The sequence below is a fragment of the Bufo bufo genome, chromosome 5 (assembly GCF_905171765.1).
Source record: "Bufo bufo chromosome 5, aBufBuf1.1, whole genome shotgun sequence".
In the NCBI taxonomy this organism is placed as follows: Eukaryota; Metazoa; Chordata; class Amphibia; order Anura; family Bufonidae; genus Bufo; species Bufo bufo.
In genome coordinates, this window is record NC_053393.1 from 138,938,993 (window position 1) to 138,952,669 (window position 13,677).

The 13,677-nt window shown below is 39.7% G+C and overlaps 1 protein-coding gene across 1 annotated transcript in view; it reads left to right on the top strand.

Annotated features, from left to right (window-relative positions):
* Positions 1 to 8,968, top strand: part of LOC121002431 (centromere protein L-like) — a 72,601-nt gene extending 63,633 nt beyond the window's left edge. The window contains exons 3-4 of the mRNA XM_040433888.1: positions 6,625 to 6,926; positions 8,551 to 8,968. Of these exons, the coding sequence (XP_040289822.1) occupies positions 6,625 to 6,926; positions 8,551 to 8,968 (720 nt within the window). The remainder of the gene's footprint in view (positions 1 to 6,624; positions 6,927 to 8,550) is intronic.
* Positions 8,969 to 13,677: the final 4,709 nt, after the last annotated feature.

The window sequence follows — 13,677 nt, forward strand, 5'->3', positions numbered from 1 at the left end:
AAAACGGTTCCTGAAGTCTTCCACCAATCTGCAAGACATCCTAAAAATGGGCAGGAAACTTAGCATGCACCTTAGCCAGTCGTACACTGCAAAGCACACCCTCCTTGAGCTGCAGTTGCAGAACGGCATCCCCCAACATGGGCTGATATGTGATGTTTCCAATCACTGGAATTCTACCCTCCATATGTTGGACCGACTGTGCGAACAGAGAAAGGCCATAAACGATTTCCTGATGATCCAAGCGGACAGGAGTACTCCCCGGTGTAACTTCGATGTCAGCCAGTGGCAGCTCATGTGTGACACCTGCAATTTGCTCAGGCCCTTTGAGGAGGCCACGTTATTTGTCAATCGCCAGAACTACGGGATTAACTATGTCATTCCACTGCTTCATGTCCTAGAACATATGCTGGTAAATCTGGCTGGTCAGGGGACTGGAGATGTGGCGCCTAGAAAGATGGTGACAGAGTTTGATACGTTTGTCAATATCTCTGTTTACAAAATAATCAGTGACGTCAACACAAACTTACTCCTGACACCCTCTCCACTCTGTCATGGGGGCACTTCTTGTATCAGCTTGTAATAGAACAGGTTCTGTTGACATCGATGTGGAATCAGCTGACGACGGTGTAAAAGGAGTTCGCTTCTTCTTGGCGCTAACATCGACCTGTAAGGCTGAGTTCATACTAGAGTTATTTGGTCAGTTTTGGCCCCGTGACTGCCCAAATAAGTGAAGTGTGCAGTGATTCTAAGTGTGACGCATGTCATCTGCATGTCATACGGACTCACACTATTATTTCACTACCAAAGCAGACTTCCTATGCGTGTTACTACAAGGCACAGTGTTCTACACCACTATAAAGGCTCTGTGCAGCCAGGAAATAGACGTTTTTTTTTTTTTTTTTAATATTTAAAAATCACTTTTTTTAGGGTGATCACACTCACAAAACGTAAACTAGTTCACCATGAGATGTCCCTGCTGATGTTATGGAACCCTAGGTTGCATCACAGAGTATATGCTAGCAAGTGGCATCAACAGGAAAAGGTGGCATATTAGCCAGGGTCAGAACCAGAGAGGACAGATTTCATGGGCAAATGGGTAACCAGTGTCCTTAAAAGAGACAAACCGATAGAGAAAACCAGCACAAAAATGAAAGGCAGAAGAACAGTTAGAAAACAGTTTGAGGTTATACACTATAGCAATTACTAGGGAGAAAGCAAAAGAGTAGTCAGGTAAACGAGCCGGATCAATAAACACAAGCATACTCCCAAATGCACAGAGAGACAAAACCAGGGCCATGAATAAAAACTGGCATTCAGAAAAAGTACAGCAGGATTTAAGTAGAGCACAGATCTAACTGACTGTCAAGCCAAGCCCTCTTCTGTCTCTCTGCTCAAGAGCTAGTACAGCTATGCTCATCACAGTGCTCAGTAGTGTTGGGCACGAACATTTGAATCACAAGTTTTAATTGCTAATATCGCCATTTTGAGAATTTCCCTGCCTTCTTCTTGCTTGTTGGCCAATGAGAAGGCTGCAATGTGTTTGTCTGAGCTTAGCAACACCCCTAGCAACCAATAGGAAAGTTGCCTACCCGTTACTATATAACAACCTCCCCAGCAGCCACTTTCTACAGTTTTTTGCAAGTTCTGAGAGTGACAGCAGTGTCATTGCTTTGCTCTGTGCTTTACTGTTTAATTACATTAGATAGTTAGTTAGTTAGCTTATATATATAATACAGATAGTTAGTGGGAGATAGTCAGTGTAGGTTAGATCGTGATATAGTGTAGCTGATAGGCTCTGCTGTCCATACATACATGCTACAGACATACATAGTGCTGTGATGTCACAAGTTCACAACAATACTTAGTGAACCAATCAGTAATATGTAGTCAGACCTGCTAAAATGTGAAGTTGCACGTATTGCGCCAAAATATGCGCATCATTAATTGCCGATTTGCACGATCACGAATATATTGGAGCACCCTATCTGCATATAAAGTTATTGTAATGTTCTGCTGTGCCAACCATTTTCTCCAGTCTCAGGAAACTTCTAGCAGCTTGAAAAATTTAGCAAAAGTGACCCACACCTGTATTGCACGCTAAATACGCGCATATTAAATTGCCGATTTTCACAATCAAGAAAATAATGGTGAATTCTCGAATTCGCGAATTTATGACGAATATTCACCCAAATAGTCACAAAATATAGTGAATTGGAATATTGCCCTGCCGCTCATCACTAGTGCTCAGTCTATGCCCTCTCTCTGGCCTGTTTGCTTGGTTTCTGAGGATAGGTTATCAATATATACCTATATATAGTCCTGGTTTACTCCTTTATGCCTCTTTTACATGAACAATACGGATTGTGTCAGGATGCGTTCAGAATGCGTTCAGTGAAACTCGCACCATTTCGCAAGTTCAGTCAGTTTTGTTTGCAATTGTGTTCAGTGTTTCAGTTTTTCCATGCGGCTGCAATTAGTTTTGATGCGTTTTTCACACACGTGAAAAAAAGCTGAATTTTACTAATAACATCTCCTAGCAACCATCAGTGAAAAACACACTGCATCCGGCCTGCATCCGCAGAATATAGAACATGTTGCGATTCTCACACAACGCAAAAATGATGCGTTAAAAACAACGCTCATGTACACAGACCTACTGAAATGAATGGGTCAGGATTCAGTGCGGGTGCTATGCGTTCACTTCACGCATTGTACCCGTGCGGAAAACTCGCTTGTGTGAAAGGGGCCTTAATAACTTAGTAATGTCCTCAAATAACACATAGTTAACAGAGGCTAACCTCTAATCAGCTCCATCATTAAAGGGGTTATCCCATCATAATGATCACTGTTAAATCTGTTAATGATTTGACAGTGATCATTTTTGTAAATATACTTTATTAACAAATTCCCACCGATTAGGATAAAATTCATCCCCACTTACCTTATTGTTGTGACTCGGTCTCCCCTGGTTACGACCACCGCTCTTCTGCAAAATCCCGATGGTCGCGATTGCCCAGAAGACTCCTTCTTTTCTCCCGGCCGGGCCACTCGCTGTCCCGAACGCGCACGCTGCCGCGCATGCGCGACGGTGACTTCTTCATGGCCAGAATAGTACAGAGCTGCGAACGCGCACGCCGGCTCTGTACTATACTGGACAGAAATAAGTCACATTGCGCATGCGCGGCAGCGTGCGCGTTCAGTCCAGCGCGCGGCCCGGCCGGGAGAAGACTTCAATCAAGATGAAGCCCGCCCCCAGCCAGAATCCAGGAAGTGAACGCGCGGTGGCAGCAGTTAAGTATAAAAACGCAAAGTGGGATAACCCCTTTAAGGGCATAAGTTCTTGGATAAGACAAATGATGCACTCTTCTGTCTGCACTGGGTTCTTGTTTTTGAACCAAGAGGAGAGATGCTAAAATTTACTGAATGGAGGGTTCTTAAAATCCCCTGCAATATAATCTTCTTTTAACTCTTTATAATTATTTCCCTAACAACATTCATATGATTAAAAATGTTTCAATTTTTCTACCCATAAAGATTCACTAGAAGCAAACAGAGGTATAGAAAGGTAGAGACAACTCCGAACCCTTCACAGCCTAGTATTGCTATCTCCCTGTCTTAAAACAACATTATTTGCCCATTTTATTGATGTCCATGCTTTTGCATATACAGTATTTACTTGGTTGATGCTACAAGTATTATATCTAGGTGCCGTCATGGATCTATATCTGTTATCGCCTAACGCTTTTGACTTTTTTTCAGATTTAAACAGATTAATAGTGATGAGCGGGAGGTGCCATATTCGGTTTCGCGATATTTCGCGAATATTCGCATGAATATTCGTGTTATATTCGTCGAAATCGAATATTCGCAATTATTCCAATTATCGCGAAATTATTTTTTCGCATATTGCGAAAATTTATCTTGATAGTATAAGGCAACGTTCCTATGCTAATGACTATGGCTAGGCTAATATGTGTATTTTACGAAATTTCGTAATATTGCTCTAACTTCGTCTCTTAGAATATTACGAATATTCTAAAAGACGAAGTTAGAGCAATATTAAGAACATTTGCAAAAGTCGAAATTGCGATGCGAGTAATATAACACGAAATAGTCGCATGAAGATTTAAACTTAGCACTGCTATATTCCATATTCTAGCCTAATATGGAATATAGCTGTGTTAAGTTAGCACTGCTATATTCCATATTAGGCTAGAATATGGAATATAGCTGTGCTAAGTTGAAATCTTCATGCGACTATTTCGTGTTATATTACTCGCATCGCAATTTCGACTTTTGCAAATGTTCTTAATATTGCTCTAACTTCGTCTTTTAGAATATTCGTAATATTCTAAAAGATGAAGTTAGAGCAATATTACGAAATTTCGTAAAATACACATAGATTGTATTTAAGCTAATATACTGCTATAGTAATAATTTTTAATAGTGTACATATTTTACAAAACTTAAGTTCTGAAGAGGCAAAAAAAATTACAGGAAAAAAAAGGGATTATAGCACTATATTAGCTAAATTACAATCTATATGTGTATTTTACGAAATTTCGTAATATTGCTCTAACTTCGTCTTTTAGAATATTCGTAATATTCTAAGAGACGAAGTTAGAGCAATATTACGAAATTTCTAAAAGACGAAGTTAGAGCAATATTAAGAACATTTGAAAAAGTCTAAATTGCGATGCGACTAATATAACACGAAATATTCGCATGAAGATTTCAACTTAGCACAGCTATACTCCATATTCTAGCCTAATATGGAATATAGCAGTGCTAACTTAGCACAGCTATATTCCATATTAGGCTAGAATATGGAGTATAGCAGTGCTAAGTTGAAATCTTCATGCGAATATTTCGTGTTATATTACTCGCATCGCAATTGCGACTATTGCGAAATTTCGTAAAATACACATATAGATTAGATTGTAATTTAGCTAATATGGAATATAGCAGTAAGTTGAAAACGCCACTGACTGGAGCAACCAGGAAGCCAGGAATCCAAAGGACAGGTAAGAACAACTTTAGGGAAGTGGGAAAGAAAAAATATAATAAAAAAAAAAAGAAAAAAAACGAATATTCTATTTCGCGAATATATAGAACGATATTCTAAATATTCGCGAAATCTCGAAATTGCGATATTCGAGAAAAAAATTCGCAATTCGAATATTCGCGCTCAACACTACAGATTAACATAATTAGATAACAGGTCAACAGAATCCTTATTCTAAATGTTTTGTTTTAAAGACAGATATAAAATCCAAGTTGAGGACATTGACAATATGATACCTCATTGGGACAATCCTCGAGGAGGTATCATTGAGGATTTTCCTACTACATTACTGATGGTTTTTACAGACTGAGAATCAACTAAACTATAACCTGGAGAACATAGCTGAAAAAGAAAAGGAATCAGAGCACTGGCCTCTGACACTTGCTTGGAGGCAGCAGGCAATTGCCTTGTCTTGAACAGAAAGGTCAAACTTTCCCCTGACAGCAGATATTAGGTAATATAATGATTGCATAGTTGACATCCAACTGTCCTGTCCTTTTTTTCTCAGAGAGATAATACCTGCCAGAGGTATAAGTCAGTGACTGGCTTGGCCAAGCTAAATATGCATGTGTATGAAGGAGTTGGCAGAGATAGTTGTCAGCTGAATGCTTATCTATCTAATGTGTATGGTCATCCTTAGCCCCCTTTCAGACGAGCGGGTGACACGGTGTCACGTTACAGACTCGCACCCATCCTGACCTTCCAGCACTGCCAGGGTCGCATAGCATTATATTGATTTTTGATGCTATGTAACCCTTATAGTTCTATAATGTATAGGATAACACTGACAGTATTATATCAGTGTTATCCAGTACATTCCAAACCTCTAAAGGGTTACGTAGCAGCATAAATCAATATAATGTTATCCAATCCGTCAGTGCTGGGAGGTCAGGACGGGAGCTGCGCTGTGAGTCCGCAGCGTGACACACGCTCGTCTGAAAGGGGCCTTAGAGTAGCCATTCGGGAAACTGATTTTCAAGACCGGGTGATAAATTAGAGCTTTTCCAGTGGATTTCTGCTCTTTACTATGACTACTCTGAGATTAATGAAAAACAGAACTAAAATGTGTGCTCTTCTTTTTTTACAGAAAAACACTAAATAATGAGCAAATTTATTCATCCCTATCTATTGATTGAGATACCCTGCTTCACTACAAGAATATATAGCTAGTGGCTAAATTTATAGCTTTGATGCAAGTACATTATTTTCAAATGCCATAAGATGGACTTGTCATATAAACCTCTGGTTATTAAGATTAATGTATAAATTATGGACCACAATTTTTTTTCACTTCGGAGTATTATTACACTGTAATATTGACATTTAAAGTCCTCGCAAATGCTCTCATCTACATGTCTACTCTGTATTCCTCGAAAAACAGGTGATTATTCCTACTGATGTCAATAAAATCTAAGACATCAGGTACGCACTTTGCTTTATCTAGGCCATACATTTTATGTTAGTGCGCTGACTACTGAGCTCTAATGGCTCATATAATTGGTTGCATAGTCAATGTAATTTATGCTGTGACATGAACATGCTTATTTCATGCTATATAGATGTCTCCTTCCTTACCTTTTCTCTTGGCCCAACATATCCTGAAGTGTGTGGCATCAGATGACCTGTCTGCCTACATAGCTGCCGAGAAACAGAAGGGTCTTGCCATTGAAGTGGGCTCAGAGCTGAACCTAAAAGCCAAATTTTCCTGTTTACCTGGACTCAAAGGAAAGAACAGAGAACCAATGGCTGTGCTCATACAGATTTCATCCAAGCCTCCACTCACCAAGGCAAGCACAGAGGACCGGATTGTGTGGACAGGTTGGTTTTGCAGGACGTACAAAGAGGAAGATCTATTGGAGGTGTTACCTAAGATACAGTGGGATGCGAAGTTTGGGCAACCTTGTTAATCATCATGATTTTCCTGTATAAATCGATGGTTGTTACCATAAAAAATGTCAGTTAAATATATAATATAGGAGACACACACAGTGATATTTGAGAAGTGAAATGAAGTTTATTGGATTTACAGAAAGTGCGCTATAATTGTTTAAACAAAATTAGGCAGGTGCATAAATTTGGGCACCACAAAAAAGAAATGAAATCAATATTTAGTAGATCCTCCTTTTGCAGAAATTACAGCCTCTAAACGCTTGCTGTAGGTTCCAATGAGAGTCTGGATTCTGGTTGAAGGTATTTTGGACCATTCCTCTTTACAAAACATCTTTAGTTCATTCAGGTTTGATGGCTTCCGAGCATGGACAGCTCTCTTTAAGTCACACCACAGATTTTCAATTATATTCAGGTCTGGGACTGAGATGGCCATTCCAGAACGTTGTACTTGTTCCTCTGCATAAATGCCTTAGTGGATTTTGAGCAGTGTTTAGGGTCGTTGTCTTGTTGAAAGATCCAGACCCGGCGCAGCTTCAGCTTTGTCACTGATTCCTGGACATTGGTCTCCAGAATCTGCTGATACTGATTGGAGTCCATGCGTCCCTCAACTTTGACAAGATTCCCAGTCCCTGCACTGGCCACACAGCCCCACAGCATGATGGAACCACCACCATATTTTACTGTAGGTAGCAGGTGTTTTTCTTGGAATGCTGTGTTCTTTTTCCTCCATGCATAACGCCCCTTGTTATGGCCAAATAACTAAATTTTTGTTTCATCAGTCCACAGCACCTTATTCCAAAATGAAGCTGGCTTGTCCAAATGTGCTTTAGCCCACTTCAAGCGGCACTTTTTGTGCTGTGGGCGGAGAAAAGGCTTCCTTTGCATCACTCTCGCATACAGCATCTCCTTGTGTAAAGTGCGCCGAATGGTTGAACGATGCACAGTGACTCCATCTGCAGCAAGATGATGTTGTAGGTCTTTGGTGCTGGTCTGTCGGTTGACTCTGACTGTTCTCACCATTCGTCGCTTCTGTCTATCCGAGATTTTTCTTGGTCTGCCACTTCGAGCCTTAACTTGAACTGAGCCTGTGGTCTTCCATTTCCTCAATATGTTCCTAACTGTGGAAATAGACAGCTGAAATCTCTGAGACAGCTTTCTGTATCCTTCCCCTAAACCATGATGGTGAACAATCTTTGTCTTCAGGTCATTCGAGAGTTGTTTTGAGACCCCCGTGTTGCTACTCTTCAGAGAAAATTAAAAGAGGAGGGAAACTTACAATTGACCCCCTTAAATACTCTTTCTCATAATTGGATTCACCTGTGTATGTAGGTCAGGGGTCACTGAGCTTACTAAGCCAATTTGAGTTCCAATAATAAGTTCAAAAGGTTTTGGAATCAATAAAATGACAACAGTGCCCAAATTTATGCACCTGCCTAATTTTGTTTAAACAATTACAGCACACTTTCTGTAAATCCAATAAACTTAATTTTACTTCTCAAATATCACTGTGTGTGTCTCCTATATGATATATTTAACTGACATTTTTTATCGTAACAACCAACGATTTATACAGGAAAATCATGACGATTAACAAGGTTGCCCAAACTTTCGCATCCCACTGTATTTACTTGCCTCCTGCTCTTCCTATATAATGGCTCCGAGGCGCACACGGCTATCGTAGGGATGTGGTTCCAAAGAAACTTTGACTGTTGTTTCGGTAATCTGGTGATCAGTTCTCAGGACCTTACGTGGCTAGCAGCGATATGGACCGGGTATGAAGTGTCTGGATCACTGTCGGCCACAGAGCTTGTTTTCTCTGTGCCCATCGAACCTCACATGGACATGTCTTATGCCACCCCCGCAGAGGACTTCAAGACTTTATGGAATGATATTCATAAATCAAAGGACAAGGTCATGTTGGAGGAAGTGGACAATTTATTCCTATGTCTTTACTCGCATCTCTTCAGACACTTTAGAATCCACTTATCAGCAACCCAGCTCGTCACGGAATGAGCTGGAGTTGGCTTGTTTGCTGAACTGTCCTCCAGTTATCAGCCATAACCCCATACATTTCTTGATAAGTATGCATTACCCTCGTGGTCACCCCCACACTGGTTGTCAATACATTTTTGTTGATGAAGCACTTTGTTTTTCCAGTTTGTCTTTTAAATCTTGTGGTTTTGCCCCTTCTGTGTTGTATTTTATGTGTGTTAATATCCTGTTGGTTAAATAAACATTGCTTTTTCCCCGTTCAAAAAAAATAAAAAATTGTTTGTGTTTCGGTAGCCCAAAGCAGGAGTGGGTACAAAACACAGAAGACATGCAACTATTCCATTCACGTGTCATCTCTGTTTTGGATCCACTCTTGTTTTTTTTGGGATTAGCAATACTGATGGATTACTGACCAAATGCTGACCATGTGAAGGCGGATTCTCAAAAGACCTGGTCCGTTTTTTGGGTATTGTCCTTTAGATGGATCAGACGAAGGGCAAAAAAATCTGTGACGTCAACACAAGCTTATATGAACTGAACAAGACAAAGAAATACCATACAGTGGCCGCACCTCAAAAATACAATTTATTGAATTATATAAAGATTAAAAACAACATGTACATGGGGAAAACCCCAAGGATGGTACAGTTAAGGTATATATATATGCGTGATGTTATACCACACAAGGAGCAATGCATGAACGCATGAGCAATAAAATCACTGATAAGACTCCCTCAATCCAGTGGTAGTGGCACAAACATAATGATGACACACAGAGCATACAAAACCCATCCAAGAGGAGTGCACTGAAAGCCTGACGCGTATCGCTAGTGCCTGGACTAGCTTCCTCAGAGGTCCATGTGCATTTGAATCCTAGGAACTCATCCTATATAGTGAGTAGGATCAAATATCAGATTAAATAAACACAAGCTTACTCCTGACACCCTCTCCACTCTGTTATGGGGGTACTACTTGTATCAGCTTGTAAAAGAACAAGTTCTGTAGACATCTATGTGGAATCAGCTGATGGTGTAAAAGGAGTGCGCCTCTTCTTGGCGCTAACATTGACCTGTAAGGCTGAGTTCATACTAGAGTTATTTCGTCAGTTTTGGCCCCGTGACTGCCCAAATAAGTGAAGTGTGCAGTGATTCTAAGTGTGACGCCTGTCATCTGCATGACATATGGACTCACAGTATTATTTCACTACCAAAGCAGACTCCCTATGCATGTTACTGCAAGGCACAGTGTTATACACCACTATAAAGGTTCTGTGCAGCCAGGAAATAGCCGTTTTTTTACGTAATTCGCCGTGAATAAATTTTTTGAAATATTCGCTCATCCCTAATAACCAACAAACATCATCAAATATTTTGCAATTGATCCATTGTCTATTTTTAATTTTATTCTAGATCATGCATGTCTGAAAGAAAAACGTTTAAATCAGGAAAAAATGTAGAAAGCATAATAGATGTTTCTTCATTTCCACAATTAACACCATTATTTTTATTTTACCTGCATAATTTCAACTAACATGTACAAAAATTAGGTCAAGTGTGGGCCAAGAACCCCTTATTATCATCAATGGCTTTTCCGATTCCTTCTCCTTATGCTTAACCAGAATGAATAACTAACCCTGAATGTAACTTGAAACTGCCTTATTCTACGAAATACATCCCTCTTCTTAGCCCAATGTATGTAAGAGTGGTCAATAATCCAAACATTCGATATTACGAGACCTAAAAGGGAGTAATGTGTCCTAACATATAGAGAGTATCTTCATTATTCCCACCTACCTAATTGCATGACATTCACGACATAAGCTGGCTTTTGCCTTTTCAGTAGCAGTTCCTTATACGAGTGAAGAATCTAAAATCATCTATTTTCAAAACTAGTTTAAAAATAGGTAAAAAAAATATCTACCAGAATAAATAAAAAAGGTTATCAACATAAGATCTAATTTGAACAAATGGCTTATTTACCTAGCCCTCCAGCCAATTGATCAGTTTTTTATTTATAAATATATACAACCTAAGCTAATCAGTATAAAAACTTGCATCTAATATTTGCAAGCCCGAACTATTGTTTTTACATTGGGACACTAACTCCTGACCTCCCATTATATTGATTTTTGATGCTATGTAACCCTTACAGTTCGAGGATGTATTGGATAACACTGACAGTATTATATCAGTGTTATCCAGTACATTCCAAACCTCTAAGGGTTACATAGCATCATAAATCAATATAATGCTATGCAATCCATCAGTGCTGGGAGTGAGGACGGGAGCTGGGCTGTGAGTCCCCAGCGTGACACCTGCTCATCTGAAAGGGGCCTTAGAGTAGCCATTCAGGAAACTGATTTTCAAGGCCGGGTGATAAATTAGAGCTTTTCCAGTGGATTTCTGCTCTTTACTTTGACTACTTTAAGATGAAGGAAAAACAGAACTAAAATGTGCACTCTTCTTTTTCTACAGAAAAACACAAAATAATGAGCAAATTTATACATCCCTGTCTATTGATTGAGATACCTTGCTTCACTACAAGAATATATAGCTAGTGGCTAAATTTATAGCTTTGATGCAAGTACATTATTTTCAAATGCCATAAGATGGACTTGTCATATAAACCTCTGGTTATTAAGATTAATGTATAAAATATGGACCACCATTTTATTTCACTTTGGAGTATTATTACACTGTAATATTGACATTTAAAGTCCTCGCAAATGCTCTCATCTACATGTCTATTCTGTATTCCTCGAGGAACAGGTGATTATTCCTACTGACGTCAATAAAATCTAAGACATCAGGTACGCACTTTGCTTTATCTAGGCCATACATTTAATTTTAGTGCTTTGACTACTGAGCTCAAATGGCTCATATAATTGGTTGCATATTCAATGTAATTTATGCTGTGACATGAACATGTTTATTTCATGCTATATAGATGTCTCCTTCCTTACCTTTTCTCTTGGCCCAACATATTCTGAAAAGTATGTGGCATCAGATGACGACAAGCTATTTAAAAAAAAAAAGTGATTTAGCAGTTATCTATCATGAGATGACGATCCCATGTGTGTCTATGTGCGGTCACCCAGTGTGCCAATGTGGATTACAGTCTGCCAATAGTTTTACTAACTTGTCACAATATTGCATTGAATTTGTTTAATCAGAAATTTGAGCTATGGACACCTCTATCTATACACTGCGTGCAGAATTATTAGGCAAATGAGTATTTTGACCACATCATCCTCTTTATGCATGTTGTCTTACTCCAAGCTGTATAGGCTCGAAAGCCTACTACCAATTAAGCATATTAGGTGATGTGCATCTCTGTAATGAGAAGGGGTGTGGTCTAATGACATCAACACCCTATATCAGGTGTGCATAATTATTAGGCAACTTCCTTTCCTTTGGCAAAACGGGTCAAAAGAAGTACTTGACAGGCTCAGAAAAGTCAAAAATAGTGAGATATCTTGCAGAGGGATGCAGCACTCTTAAAATTGCAAAGCTTCTGAAGCGTGATCATCGAACAATCAAACGTTTCATTCAAAATAGTCAACAGGGTCGCAAGAAGCGTGTGGAAAAACCAAGGCGCAAAATAACTGCCCATGAACTGAGAAAAGTCAAGCGTGCAGCTGCCAAGATGCCACTTTCCACCAGTTTGGCCATATTTCAAAGCTGCAACATCACTGGAGTGCCCAAAAGCACAAGGTGTGCAATACTCAGAGACATGGCCAAGGTAAGAAAGGCTGAAAGACGACCACCACTGAACAAGACACACAAGCTGAAACGTCAAGACTGGGCCAAGAAATATCTCAAGACTGATTTTTCTAAGGTTTTATGGACTGATGAAATGAGAGTGAGTCTTGATGGGCCAGATGGATGGGCCCGTGGCTGGATTGGTAAAGGGCAGAGAGCTCCAGTCCGACTCAGACGCCAGCAAGGTGGAGGTGGAGTACTGGTTTGGGCTGGTATCATCAAAGATGAGCTTGTGGGGCCTTTTCGGGTTGAGGATGGAGTCAAGCTCAACTCCCAGTCCTACTGCCAGTTTCTGGAAGACACCTTCTTCAAGCAGTGGTACAGGAAGAAGTCTGCATCCTTCAAGAAAAACATGATTTTCATGCAGGACAATGCTCCATCACACGCGTCCAAGTACTCCACAGCGTGGCTGGCAAGAAAGGGTATAAAAGAAGAAAATCTAATGACATGGCCTCCTTGTTCACCTGATCTGAACCCCATTGAGAACCTGTGGTCCATCATCAAATGTGAGATTTACAAGGAGGGAAAACAGTACACCTCTCTGAACAGTGTCTGGGAGGCTGTGGTTGCTGCTGCACGCAATGTTGATGGTGAACAGATCAAAACACTGACAGAATCCATGGATGGCAGGCTTTTGAGTGTCCTTGCAAAGAAAGGTGGCTATATTGGTCACTGATTTGTTTTTGTTTTGTTTTTGAATGTCAGAAATGTATATTTGTGAATGTTGAGATGTTATATTGGTTTCACTGGTAAAAATAAATAATTGAAATGGGTATATATTAGTTTTTTGTTAAGTTGCCTAATAATTATGCACAGTAATAGTCACCTGCACACACAGATATCCCCCTAAAATAGCTAAAACTAAAAACTACTTCCAAAAATATTCAGCTTTGATATTAATGAGTTTTTTGGGTTCATTGAGAACATGGTTGTTGTTCAATAATAAAATTAATCCTCAAAAATACAACT